Source organism: Amblyomma maculatum, chromosome 11 (assembly GCF_055883805.1).
Source record: "Amblyomma maculatum isolate TAMU_Amacu chromosome 11, ASM5588380v1, whole genome shotgun sequence".
In the NCBI taxonomy this organism is placed as follows: Eukaryota; Metazoa; Arthropoda; class Arachnida; order Ixodida; family Ixodidae; genus Amblyomma; species Amblyomma maculatum.
Window position 1 is genome coordinate 20,831,889 of NC_139354.1, and position 14,039 is coordinate 20,845,927.

General features: G+C 45.2%; 1 protein-coding gene across 11 annotated transcripts in view; it reads right to left on the reverse strand.

Moving 5' to 3' along the window:
• Positions 1–14,039, reverse strand: part of ACC (acetyl-CoA carboxylase) — an 86,010-nt gene that overhangs the window by 39,018 nt on the left and 32,953 nt on the right. For 5 of the 11 annotated variants that reach the window (XM_084584804.1, XM_084584805.1, XM_084584807.1 and 2 more), the window contains exons 2-7: positions 8,646–8,853; positions 3,937–4,062; positions 3,057–3,083; positions 1,520–1,646; positions 1,176–1,314; positions 583–774 (exon numbers count right to left, since the gene is read on the reverse strand). In XM_084584804.1, coding sequence (XP_084440930.1) covers positions 583–774; positions 1,176–1,314; positions 1,520–1,646; positions 3,057–3,083; positions 3,937–4,062; positions 8,646–8,853 — 819 coding nt within the window. Of the gene's footprint in view, positions 1–582; positions 775–1,175; positions 1,315–1,519; positions 1,647–3,056; positions 3,084–3,936; positions 4,063–8,645; positions 8,854–10,883; positions 11,168–11,936; positions 12,286–12,327; positions 12,636–12,691; positions 12,755–14,039 lie in introns of those variants that run through there. The other 6 variants (XM_084584813.1, XM_084584812.1, XM_084584811.1 and 3 more) reach the window with 6 other exon arrangements.

Below are 14,039 nucleotides of genomic sequence, written 5' to 3' on the forward strand. Positions count from 1 at the left end.
GCTGCTAAAATGTACAACAACAAAATAGAAAGCAATGCTCCCACCCTGTGTGGCTGCAGTCCTTCAGGACCTCAATGCCTTACCTACTAGTCTTGCAACCCTAGTTTCCACACTAGTCAGTAGCACCTAATGTGAATGTGTTACAAAACAACCCAATAAGGTCAGATCCATTATAATGATGCTAGGCACAGCTCACAGTCTCGGTGTGTGCATTGAATGCACATGCAGACAGCAGTACATTCGAGAGTTGTCAGCCGCTAAGGCAAACCATGCATGCCACCAGTCCACACAAAGCACAAGTATGACAGTTGCTTTGCTGAAGCTAGTTAAAGGCAAACACTTGCAAAACAATGAGGACTGGCGCAAGCAAAGCATTTAATTCTATGCAACAACACCTTGGAACATTTCTTAGTTCTCCCACCAGGTTCGACCACCTCTGGAGCGCTGCTCATTTATCGAATCGGACAAAACTCTTCTAAGTGATTCCAAGTGAAGCCAAACAATTCTAAACTTCAAAAGAAACTGAACGTAACCCGAAGTGATCCTAAACACAGCAAGTCACCCCGAGCACGGGGCACTTACCAATGAAAGCAATCTTGTTTTTGGTGAGCAGCTCGGGGAGCCGAGGGTTCTCGGAGGCGTGTCCCCATCCAGCCCATACTGCCTGTGCACCGACCCGCTTTGCAATGTCCAGGATGAGGTCCACATTGGCATAGTTGTTGTTGTTCGAACCACCGGGAACCGGCACACAGTGGTCGGCCAACTTGATGTACTCTGCACATAGGAGCGAAAGGGCGCATAAGTTTTACGCGAAGCCACACTCTATGGAAGACCTCGGTCCAAGATGCACATATGACAAGCATCAGCATCAGCATCACTGCGCGTGTCTAAGCTCCATTGCACTCGCTCTGTTTGAAAGGACACAAAGAAGCCACCGTGCAGAAACTCTCACTTTTTAATGAACACCTCAACCATATCCGCAAGGAATGGGACGAAGGGGGCAGTGAAAGGAGAGAAAGAAGTAGTCCTAATGGGTGTACGTCTAGAAAATAATTTCCACCCCATGGGGTCCTTTGACATGCCTGAAACTGCACAGCACATTCCCTTTGCTGCAGGACGCCTCTTGCAGTTTGTTTTGGCAGCCACAGCCAGGATTATATCAGCAGCGCATTCACCTGCATTGGCATTGAGGTCCTCCGGCGTGACCATGACGACAAAGCGTACGGCTTTGTCGTTGCTGAACATCTCGTAGGCCCATCTTCGGATGGAGCGCATGCATTTCACGGCTGCAATGCCATTATTGGCTATCAGGACCTGCGTGACAAGGAGCGACACCAATAAAAGCACATATCACAGGGAAGGGCAAATGCACACGTCATTCCGCCCAACTAAAATTGATGTTAAACGCTGCACGATTCCCAGCGAACCATCCGTTGCCAATAGTTTGCATAACTGTTCACAAAGCGTGGCTTCTACGAAAGGCAGTGCAGACATCCTTGTTGCACAAAAACGAACGCACCTTGTTGATGACATGTCGGCCTCCAAAACGGCTGACAAATTCTTCGGGGGTGGCCACGATGAAGTCCTTCTGGCCTTTCCCATATTCACGGTCCTCAGTGGAGAGATGAGCACCCGACATAGACTGTCTGCATGGGGTCACGGTTGAAGAGGGAAAGGGAATGCAAAAACAAAACGATGAAAGAAAATATACATCATCCCTTATGAACCTAATGAGCTTCAGATGCACACCTCTTTGAATAATCCCAAGCTGTTTGCACAGTTCAGACTCCATTGTAAACATGTCCACAATTGCTACATTTTTTTTCTTTTGTGCACTATAAGGCATTAACATCTGGTGTATTTATCCCATAATCAGTCTAGGGGACATTTTAATCAGGTCACTCAAAACAACTCACATGCGAGTAAGTATGTGAGGCTTAGCGGAAGTCAATGTGATTTCTTTTGCAGGCTGGGTGAGCCTAACACAAGCACTGACTAAGTTACGTATGTCATAGAGCTGGTATTGTGCGGTGCACCAGCTACGGGAAAGTCAAAAGAGGCGTGAATCAAATGCCACATAAGGTTGACGAAACACACGTAAAAAGCGCCTCCGCCATACAGCACACCACACTGAATGCCACACGAAAGCCCCACAAAACAAACAAACAAAAAGCAATAGGAGTTTACAAGACAGGGTTGCTGCACACATATTTACGCTCACCAAAATTATCGCTCTCCCTTCTGTGACTCCGGTGTATATTATATACTGGATGAATATAGCAGCAAATTTTTACGTCACTTGTTGCAATACATTAAAATTACAAAAAGAAAGAGTGCATGTAAGTAAAGCGCAAACAAAACTAGATATAATGCAAAAGCACCAGGAAACTTTACATGCCATAGCAATCAGTGGATCTACCATCCACTCCATTCCAACGAGTTTCAGAGAAAGTGAACAATAATACAAGCGTTAATAGCATTTTCATTTTTAAAGTGTGCAGCACCAAGACAAGAAGTAGTTAGCTGCCACAAAGAGCCTAATTTTATGAACAATGACAGCCCATGTATAAGAAGCTTTTAATATCTCAATTTACCTTTTTCTCCTTTTTTTTTACCGTCCAGAGCAAAGAAGTGCGCCATTTTGCCCAATCCAACTTTCCCCGTAACTTTCTCTCAAGTGCAAATGAAACATTTTTCCAACACAACATGAAAATGCACCCATTTCCCCAATCCAACTTTACCTGCAACTTTGCCCAAGTGCAAACGCAACATGACAAAACTAAGAAAATGCACACTTCTGTAAGCCAGACATGAACATCCCTCATCTACAAAGCTTTTGCCAACAGACAAGCATGTAAGGACGGACACCACAGACTATACAACAGCGGGCAGTGCATTACAATTATATTTTTTTATGCTCCTTCCTGCAGCTGCAACGGAGAGCTACTGTCAACGAGAATGACAGGACAATGTTTCTTTAAATGGACAAGGGACTTGGGCACGCTATACACCAACGATGGGACCGCACAAAACACTCAGTTGGCTGCAATACTCACGCCCGCAACCGTGCCTTCGCAGCAAAACTAGAAACGAGAAACAGAGGGAAAGAAGTCATTGTTACCGGCTTCCTCGAAAATGCCACCTCTGCCGACACTTTTGTGAAGAGAACCAAAAATGAATACAGAATAAAGCAAAGAAAGTTGCGGTAAGACTTGCTGTAAGCTTTAATGTCTTCTCACTAGACTATGTCAAACAAGCAAACAAGAAAAAAAGAATAGTGTCTCGCTCATATACCATGAAATTCGGCAAATGAAAGAATAAGTGTTACCGAACTCAGATGGTAACCTAGTGCTTTTTTATTTTTTCAGAGCCATTAAAAGGTAGCCCGGTTTTCATGGTTCCTTTAAAGTTTCTGCAGGATCTCCTGTCCTGATCGCTTTTGTCAAATGTGGCCGCTAAGTGGCATTTCATTTCTGCGTAAATAAATTTTCAAAGCTTGCCATTTTGGTGCCCTCAATTTGTGCCATTTCCGCGGCAATGCTGTATATGTGACATCTCAAACGTTACCCACGTGTTCACATCTGTTTCCTGCTTGTTGGGCGGAAAAAATTTCTGCATTTGTTTTCGGTCATCCTGGTTATTTTGGTGAGCAGCCCTGTCACCAGCAGTCACAATTTTCCCCACCACTAAATGCGCATTTTGGCGCCCCCCAAAAATAATTTCGACATCCCTCTTGCGTTTTAAAGCGTTAGTGACGCAGCCTATACCTCCCATAATGCAGCCACCTTTTGTTAGCTGCTCTGAAAGAAAGAGCTGATACCAATAGGGAATAGTCAAGAGAGGCAGGGGCTGAGATGAGGTGCTTAACTCATTTTCTAACCCACACAGGAAACACTCGACTGCGCGAAAGGTGTGAGAGCCGCGGCCCACACTCACCTGAATAGTTTTGCACGAGATCGATTCCGCCTCAGCTCATCGCCCATGAAACGACCACTTGGGCTGCCAGGATCATCGGTCTCTTCGTCAGAGCAGTCTATCGTGAACAGCGGTCGGGGACCGTTGCTGCAAAGCACGGGTGGAAAAGTGGGGGGAGGGGGGGGGGGGGGGACAAGAAGTTCTGCTCAGTCCCACAGAGACCAACAAGTGGCAGTTGCACTAAACAATCTTCTGCACTTTTTCTGCCACTTCTGAAGAGAATGCTCATATGTCCCTTGATTCTGTGGCATTGCGTAAATGTTGCTTTATTTTTATTGGAATGGACAAGCCTAATTCGGCAATCTATGGTTTCCAATACTGGAACAATGCTTCTTTGTTTGAGCATCTTATATCCATCCTTGACCAAACTATAAGTCCTTCATTCTTGCCCTGATCAGCAAAGTGTTCACCAAGCACACAGAGCTGACAATATCTAACTGGACTAAAATGGCTTCCTTAAAACAATGATTTCAGTGTAAGTTGTTCATAAAGAGGGCTACAATGTCTTGTTCGCATGTGTTAAACTGCATTTTTGTCAATGTCCCCTGCTAACATCCCACAGCACTTTCAATACACGAATCATTCCAACCATTAACTAACTGCCTGTGGCTTGTCCAAGGGTAACCACTGGACTCGAGGATATATTTGTGCTTGTGCCTTCCCTTGGTACTGGCTCGGTGACACTTGAAAGTTTTATATGTGCATTAGTTAAAGAGCCCACGAAACGAATGCATGGAAACAAGCCTATGAGCCTCCTTGCCCTTGGTAGCCTTGTAAAAACATGTGAGAGCACAAGAAACTACTCATAAAGCAAGCTGTCATACCCGCACTTCCAAAATTGTCCTCTATCACTCGAAACATGACAATGTTTTCCATCCTAGTGCCAAGGGGGTATCTCAGTCCAAGGACTCTTGTTGATGGCAGAGGCAAATGGCGTTTGTAACGATAAGTGCCCACCTCACCAAAGGACACAAAATGCCTTCCTTAAGGAAAATGACTGAAGCCGCATGCTACTCAACCCCATCCTTACTGGAAGGTACATTTAACTGCTGCAAGGTTACCACAAATGTCATGCAAGTGACCCTCAATGACTAGTTTGTCCAACCCTAGCTAATGGGACTGGTTGGAAGCAGCAAAATGCTGTACATAAAAGGAATAAACGCTTACTAAGTGGATTTAAGGTGTTCTCAACAGTCAGGCAGGAATGCATAACAGACATTTAAATGCTATGAACCCACCCAAAACTTAGACACAGTACCTAGAGTGGACACTTGAGAGACAGATGGATACTTCCGGGCACAAAGGCTTCTGTGTTATGCAAAAGTAATCTTGCACTGCATAATTTATTTACTTACATTTAATTTCATGTTTTTGGCTGAGAAAAGCTTTGCCATAAGGCACAATGCTGTACTGGCTGGCTCGGCTTTAGTGAAATGTTTCGTACAGCTATACCAGCTCTTTTATACCAGTTTGAAGAGGCCAATTGCCTTAACAGCTTAAAAGAGCTTTGACCACTACACAGTATGGGATAATGTAATGAACATAACAGTAAAATAAGTTCTCGGTACCTGTGGCCAGCTGACCTCGAAAAGATTTTTATCTGTGAAGCACAACTCAATAAAGTAGACCAAAAAAATTTCGTGAAAATAAACAGCAGGACTGCGAACACTACTATCGCCATTTCATCCTGAGCCATAAAGATATCAGGATGACGATAGGACTGTGACCTCATTTCAAGTAACAAGTCCTAACCACAGCCCAAGACTTAAGTCAGAGGTCATCCTGACTCCTCTAGTCATCACCTACAGCCAATTACAAGCACATACTATGCAACTGCTGGAAGTTGTCACACTTCAATAAAGTAAACCCAACATGTGTCAGGCCAAGCAGCAGTAAATTGAAGAGTCCTGTGTACAAATGAGGTACAACTTTTGTCAGCCGGAAAACCTCTGCCACTAGTACACTGTAATGCATTTGTCAGTCAAAATTGAAAAGCCAATGCCTAAAATGAAACACAGATATGCACATTAAAACTTGCATTTTATAAATCTATAAATGTAGCTCAAGCTGTAATACCTAGAATGGGACTACCTCACACGACATAGAAGAGAAATATTTAATGAGTGCACTCATCAACAGTATTAAACAAAGCATTACAAGACAATCACACCACGAAATATTCTTGCAGGATAAAGAAGTAAACTTTCCTACCCATTAACTCGAACTTCTTCAATAGCTTCCATGTCGACAACCACTCAAAACTTTCTTCAACAAACTAAGACTGTTCACCAGGCAGCCTCTGTCAAATTGCTTGGAAAAAAAAAGAAAGGATTCTCGGTCGGTGGCACTTATTCCAGGCGCTGGCCTTTGGCCCCAAACGACGAGCTCGCACACACACTGCAGCCCACCACCATCTTCAAACTTCAACACCAACGGATCTCGCAGACGAACCAAAACATTTGCACATCCTTTTCACTTTCAACGGCCGCTCACGATGAAGCTCGCTGCCAGTCCACCCACGAGGTCACAACCGATTCCGGAAAACAACCACGAACTGCACACCAAGGCTACCACGACGCGAACGCACTAACTCCGTCTTGCGCACAGACTCCACGTTTCCACGACAACAGGCCATCTGAGACACTCGGACACCGGCGAGCAGTGATATTCAAGCATGCCGGTGCGGAGATAATGCCTGCTCAGACGACGCAGACGATCGCGTGGCACGCTCGTACGATGTATCCAGCTGGTCTAGAACTCGAGAGCACTGCCGCAGGCTGAGACAAGATAAGCATTTCGCGAAAGGAAAGCTTGCCACACAGCATCATGCCACTCGCTCTCTCTAAAGGGGAAGCCAGCCAGACAGTGGTCGAGGTGAGGGTAGGTGTACAAAGGAGGCCCTTGAAGCTGATATCTCGAGGGAGATTTACCGCTATCACCCCTTACTCTAGGTGAGCTGTTTCACTATCGACAACGAATGCTTTCTATGCGAGGAGGAGGGCAAGAAACACCGAAATTAAAAACAATGAAGCCGGGGCACGTGGGTGTCATGTGCAAGACACTCGACATTGCAACCCGACTCCCGTGAACGGCGGCTCGCCTGGGGACGCCCTTAAGGCAGAGGAAGCTTCCACTGTCCTGCTTACTGCTACTATGAGTGATAAGAAAAATGTGACTCCAAGTACCACACGGCAAAAATGACTGACGGGCTCACAGCCTGAAACTCCATTATGACTAAGATAAGGTAGCATAGTGACAATGTCCCGACCTCAGCAAACATGGAGCGCATCCTAAATGAATGTCCTTGATGCTGATAAGAGGTAGTCAGCATCTCCTGCTGCTCTCTGCTGCCAATTCTGGGTCCTGATAAGAAAAGCATAGCCTTGAGTGGATTACATAAGGTGGAAAGGGAGGTCGGCAGAAATTAGAAACGTCCAAAACAAAGTGAGGATTACAAAGCTGTAACGACTATCATAAAACGCCTTGCGGTGATCAATAGATTTTCTAGTCATTATCTAAATAGGGATACTGGTCACAATCTGCGGAGGACTTTCATTGTTGTAGATAAACCTCGGACTAATTATGCTAAACAGACAATTGATCATCAAATCATGAAACTATGTAATAATTACCCAGACATACTTGATATCGCAAGAACAAGTAGAAGTCTGCCAACTTTCAAACGGAGAATAAAACCTCTTTTCACTTCAATAGAAAACCAAATACATGACTAAAGTAGATGCGAAATCGAAATGTATTGTGCTATTCCTTTACATTGTTCCAGAGTTTCATAACTGTTGTTGCATTTCCTTATGTTTTGTTATTGGCACGTGTCTGAATGCGTATTTTGTACTGCGGTGATAGTTTTTAACTCGGTGTTTTTGTTTTATATACGGTGAAGATTGTTATATGTAGTTGAATGTGCATTGCCTGTACTTTGTACCCGCTGCTGTTGCGCCCAGTGGGGCCAGGACCTCGTCAGGAGACTAATTACCTCCTTTTGTCCTGCCCCACGGGCAGTACCATGTATTGCCCACACAATCACTGAATAAATAAATAAATAAATAAATAAATAAATAAATAAATTTTTGTGCACCTGTTCTCTCCGCAGTTGTGCACGTGGAGTTTCCATAAAATGCTCTTTACAATGGATACTACAGCATCGCCTATGTAAAAGGACAGCAATAAATAATGAGTGAGAGGAGCCTAGCAGCCATGCAAGGTGCCTATGGGGAGCAACCCCACAAATTTTAATGCACCTACAATTTGGTTCCATCACATCTGGCAGTTGCCTTGGACAGAACACGAATGCATTTGTGAACCTAGGTTAAACGTGACCGAGACCAGCACAACTAAACTTGGAGGCACTCAATTTAGGCCCAACTCTGCAGAAAAGAAGAAAATGGCAGACCACAGGCACACCAATGGAGATGTTAATCCATAGTTGTTAACCAAAGCGGTAAGGAACAGATTTTTAACTTATGGATGGGCAGGAACAAGCTTGAAAAAAAACAAACAAAAGACTGCTGCACATGGTTTACCCAGAGGCTGACAAAATATGCTCTAGCACTTAGCACATGGTCAGTACACTGAGCTGCAACAAATATGTTTACCATACAGCGTTTGTCCAATGAAGACTATTACAATGCCACCCAGCACAACGGCCTCACCCAAAGCCGTTGAGGTTGGCACCGTTGAAGAAGTTGGCGTTGGCGGCCGTCACGGCACCGCTTTCGTCGTCCCAACAGGGCTCTACCACGATGCGCACGGGCGAGGTGTTGACCCCGTTGTGGGCAGCTAGGGACTCAAGCCGCTGCAGGTCAGTGCGCCCCTTGACCTCAGTGGCGCCATTCATCTCAGCTGGGGCCTCGGGGGGACCTGTTTGACGAACAAAACAAGATTTGATCAACGTAAAGCAAATAAAAAAAGAGTGCCAAATAATACATGCTTTGAACCAACATCCTAACAACCCATCATTTTCGAGACCAGGCTCGTGGCAAAAGCCAGCATATTTTTTTCTCATCTGCTTATCACCACGTGCCAAGACCTGTAGCTCAGAAGGAAGCTATGCATGGGTCTCGGATCGCTGCGTTAGCGAGGTCGTACCACGAGAGGCCACAACAGAGTGGTAGCATACAGTTAAGTCACAACTGAAATAGCCAAGACCTTTACAACATCCTTTACTGTTTCATGCTAGCATTCTTTCTCATTTTCAGAACAGAAGCAGGGCACAATGCAATGGTGTTCCCAAGAATACATTTAGCAGTGAAAGGCATATTCAAGTATACCGTTATTTTCTTTCCACTCCAGAAAACATAAAACAGAAGAGGAAGCACGCTGACCACCTTCAACTAATATGACAGTGACAGCAATCACTTTGCAAATACGTACAAATAAAAACTCCTTCTGAATCTCCGTTTCAAAAATCCCGATTGTCTTATGTTTTTACTTTTTTTTTTCTAGTTAGGTCCGCTTAACACACTGACATTCATGCTAAGGTGTTTGGTAGCGTTCCACTCACTCAAATAAAGTGGATAAAAATACTTCTTGCAGCACCTCATAACCTTATGCTTCAAAAAGGTGATGGGCATTTCATTCCTTGCATACATTCCAAGCATACCAGGTCAGAAAAGGTTACCTATTGTCATCGCTTAGAAATGCAAACACTGCACTTTAAAAACACGAGCAGATGTGGTGTCAGATGCACTTTTGCATTGAAAGATACTCATAAGGTGTCAGCACAGTACTGGCATAACGAGAAGGAACCGTATAGTAAACGTTTGTAGCCAAGCAGATTGCAAACACCGTAGACGCACGCGCAGTGTATGTCAACATATTGTGTATGCTCACATTGGCAAACACTTCCGCCTGTCAAACCCTAAGTGGACGAGAGGGAAGTAAGTTCAAGATAGGGAACCACATACTACATGACAACAAAATTCAGTGGTCGACAATGCTAAACGATGTGTTCCCGCGCAGATCTTCCTCAACACCAATATACTGCATGCAAACAGCTTTGTAAAAACAGAAGGAACACACAGACAGAAATCTACTATTTCATCATTTTGCTGAAGTTGTCTAAAAGGATTAACTGACTTAAAAACTGGATTTCATTACAAGTTGAAAGTTATGTAATACAGCTTCAAATGCGTGCTCACGTCAGGCCCACACGTCATCCAATATATGTATTTATACACCATCATTCAATATTTTTCCCAGTTATGTTCAGCAGAAGCTGCTTCTATACATAGATTGCAGTGACTGTATTATACACAGAATAAATAATACAATCTCCTGGTGCTATCACAGGTAAGAATTGGAAAACATAACTGAAAGAATATATATGAGAAAGCATTTGAAATAAGCAAGTGGAAGTAACAACTTAGGAAACCATAGCAGAAGCTGTTTTCTGATGAAGAACTCATCCATATAGCGCTTCCTTTTTATATATATATATATATATATATATATATATATATATATATATATATATATATATATATATATATATATTATATCATCAGATAGACACAGGATACTAATTCATGGAAGAAAGTATATAGAAATGCCGCACTAACAAGACGATAGTTTGCAAGAAAAAATAGAGCAAATATATCCCCACCGCAAAAGCTATAATTGGTGAAGGGGAACTTGGGTGAAACCCTCGATCTAAGCAAATTTCTAAAATGCGATGAGGTTTCGAGTCCAGCGTCAGCACGCTTGTACACCTTATTTTCGTGCTAATAACCGCAACTTTCCGTATCGCGCCGGAACTACAGGGACGAAGACACGCTCGCGCAGAAAAAAAACAAAAATACAAAAATAAAACGGGTATTTAAACAAAATGAAGATATCAATGAAGCATCGGCGCGGCCGAGCTACAAATATCCGTCAAACCTATCACTTACTTGACAACTTCTGCAGTAGTCGGGAGAACATCTTTGCACGCTTCCTAAACCGCGGGGACCAGCCCGCGCGCGTTCTCCCGTTGAGATGTCACCGGCTCTTCAGCCGAAGTGTGTCTGTCTACTACTCGGCGTCCGTCAAGAAAGACGCATTTCTTTTTCGCAATCTTTTCGTTTTCCCAGCCGCGGCCACTACTATAAAACAAGTCGTCATAGGGCGACTGTTCAACAAAAAAAGAAACACAGAAATCGACTTCCCCCTGCTGGGAACGCAAGAATGCGTAAGCGCCGGCAGAAAGTAGTAACAAGAAGAAAATGACTGCTTTTAGAATCAAAATAAACCCAGAGAGGGTGGTAGCTACCCGCAGGGACTAGTCGGTCTATGTGCGCAGGCCCCTCCAGAAAAAGTGGGGGTGAATTCAGTCCTATGACGTGAAACACGTTGAGAGGGAAAGACGCACAATTCAAGGACAACACACGGAAAAACCGCGCACAAAATCTCTGGCCTCGGCCGCGCCTGAGAAGAAAAGATTCCAAGAGCATTTGCCCTTTTTTTATTTTATTATACACCAAGTTTTCTCGCGTCGCCGTACATTATATACACCACTGTACTTTCCTCTCGCCATGCTTCAGCTTCGCTTTCGTGTTTTTGTCTTTCTTTGTACTCTCCGCTTGGTTGCCCTCGCCACCTATCTCCACACCTTCCGCAAGTGGCACGCATGCAGCTAGCCGCACGAAGCGTTGTCGGGTCAAGAAGTTGCGAAATGAAACACACCACACTGTATTTCTCGGCACCGCCGCGATAATCAAGACAGACAGGACGCAGAGAGATTAGCAGGTATAACAGGGCCGCGCTAATGAGTCCTTAATCGCGCCACTGCTACAAGCAGCAGCATGGAATAAAAGGCGCAGCGCTGAACACAGCCGGCATTAAAAACGTGGAGCGAGAACACGAGCAGGCCGGCAGACGACATTGGCGGCGAAAAAAATGAGGAAACGTTAGGCCTAGCGTGCCGCGCTGCACGTAGAGCAGCAGACGAGCGCGCGGTTACGTACCCGAGACGAGCTGTAGCGTCGCGAAGCCATGGCGAGCGTCAATCGCAGCGCATCCTTCTCGGCTGATAAGAAACACAGCCGGCGACGATAGGAAGAGATGTGCACTGACAAGGCCAGAACGGCACCGGAGGTCACTGATCGCACACGCTTATCCCGCGGTGATGGTGTTCATTCATTCGGGCCGCAGTCACCGCAGCGACCAATCCCCTCAGCACACACACGCAAGGCCCTGCGAAGCGCGCGTCGTCTGCTACTGCTAGGCACACAAACAGGGAAGCGCCAGCGGTACCGACTTGGTTTAACGCGGCTTCCGTCGCTGGCAGGCTCGCTACGGGCATCGCGCGGAATATGTAAATGAGTCGCTAGACGGTCGTCGAAGATGTACATTTACCTGAAGCGTCGTTCGCCGGGCAACGAGCATTCCAAAAGAGAGACGCGGCGGAGAGCTGCCCGCGTTACTCCTCGCTGCGTACGCCACAGACCCGACGATATCGTCACGACGCATCGTACGATCTATGGCGTGAGCGCGCCAGTAGGGAACGTGTAGCCTTGCGCAGTATAGATCGTACGAGGGTCGGCCGACGCATACGTGCTACATGCGGAAAACGCCTATGACGATCCATGTAACAGCACGATGAGATATACGGACAACAAGCGCGGTCCTGCAATTACCCGCGGAAACGGTTCCTATGAAAGAAAAAGAAGCAAACGCAAGGTGATTTGCGAGGAAAGAAGCCGACACAAAAATTACTTACGAGCCCGATAGCGCCCCTCAACGTCGGGCGGCGAATGCTTCTCTTTTTGAGGTTTGTGGGTGTGTCGTCTCCGAGCGTTTTGTCGGGAAACCGGCACGCGGCATTTTCAGAATTGGCGCACTTTTTGAAATATCCTTGACGACCGAACAAACAATTCAGCAAAACGCTGCTTAAAGTGCCCCGCTCTAGAATACCGTTCCTTTCATGGTGCGGACACCTTCCGATTCTCGTTCCTTCCGAGTTCAGTGCGATAAATTTGAAATATTTATAAGCAAGCAGACGATACACGATACCCCCGTTGCGCCAGTCTCCATCGGTGTGACAACCATGGGGACAAAAAAAAAAATCGGAAATTGTAGTATCGCTGGCAGTGCGATTTGGATCCGTGACTCCGGAGCGTGGTCTTGAACTTTTTTTTGCCTATGTCCTCCGTTTCCTACAAGCATTCTGTACCACGCAAACAGAAAAAAAAAAAAAAAAAATCTAGACGCAGCTGCCATAATTATCGCTTGATACGGAGTGAGAAGAAGTGCATGCCATATACGCACTTCTTTCATGTAATCTTTTATAAAGGAATCAGAAGGCTGAGCAGCGGCAAGCGAGCGACCTTCAGACTAGCAAACTGTATGTAGTACTGTGTACAGTGCGCGTGCGTTTTACCAAGGACTGTAATTTTTCGAGGCCTTTAGGTCTCGATTCGTCGAACTATTCTTTTATTTTCCCGCTTCCTTTCTTCTTGCTTCTTATTTCTTTCAGAAACGCGTAACAACTATAGCACGGGCACGCAATAGCTTTGCTGGCTGTACAATTTTATTTTATTTTTCCAATTGCTACACGCAATTCATGCTATCAGCTAGGGTTATCTGCGATGTTGCCAAACATCACTTCATGGTTAAATATTATTTGCTGACTTGCTCTACAGCATCTTCCAGCACCTGAAAAGCGACGAAACAGTGTGTGTTTGATTATTAAATAACGTTCGTTTGACTTAATACACGCTTCGCTGATAGAACAGATGGCGCATTACCTGTTCCGTCATGGCGCACGACCTGCTGCAACGATACTGATATTTAAAAGAAAAGGGTTGAAGAAAGCATTACTTCAGCAACCTGTCCTCATGTTGAATATCGCGCTGTGTCGACTGCCTCAATAATCACGTCACATGCTCGTCGCCTTTACACCATGTAGACAATCAAGTTTCCTTTTTTGACCTTATTAGCATATAATACTTTCCAATGCCAATCCTACAATCGGTTGCGCTCCGAAACCTGTTCCAAACAGATAACGCGACGGGCAGCCCCTTACATTTGGCGGCCTGCCCAATCGGCCGAAGCCGGCCACCGTAACG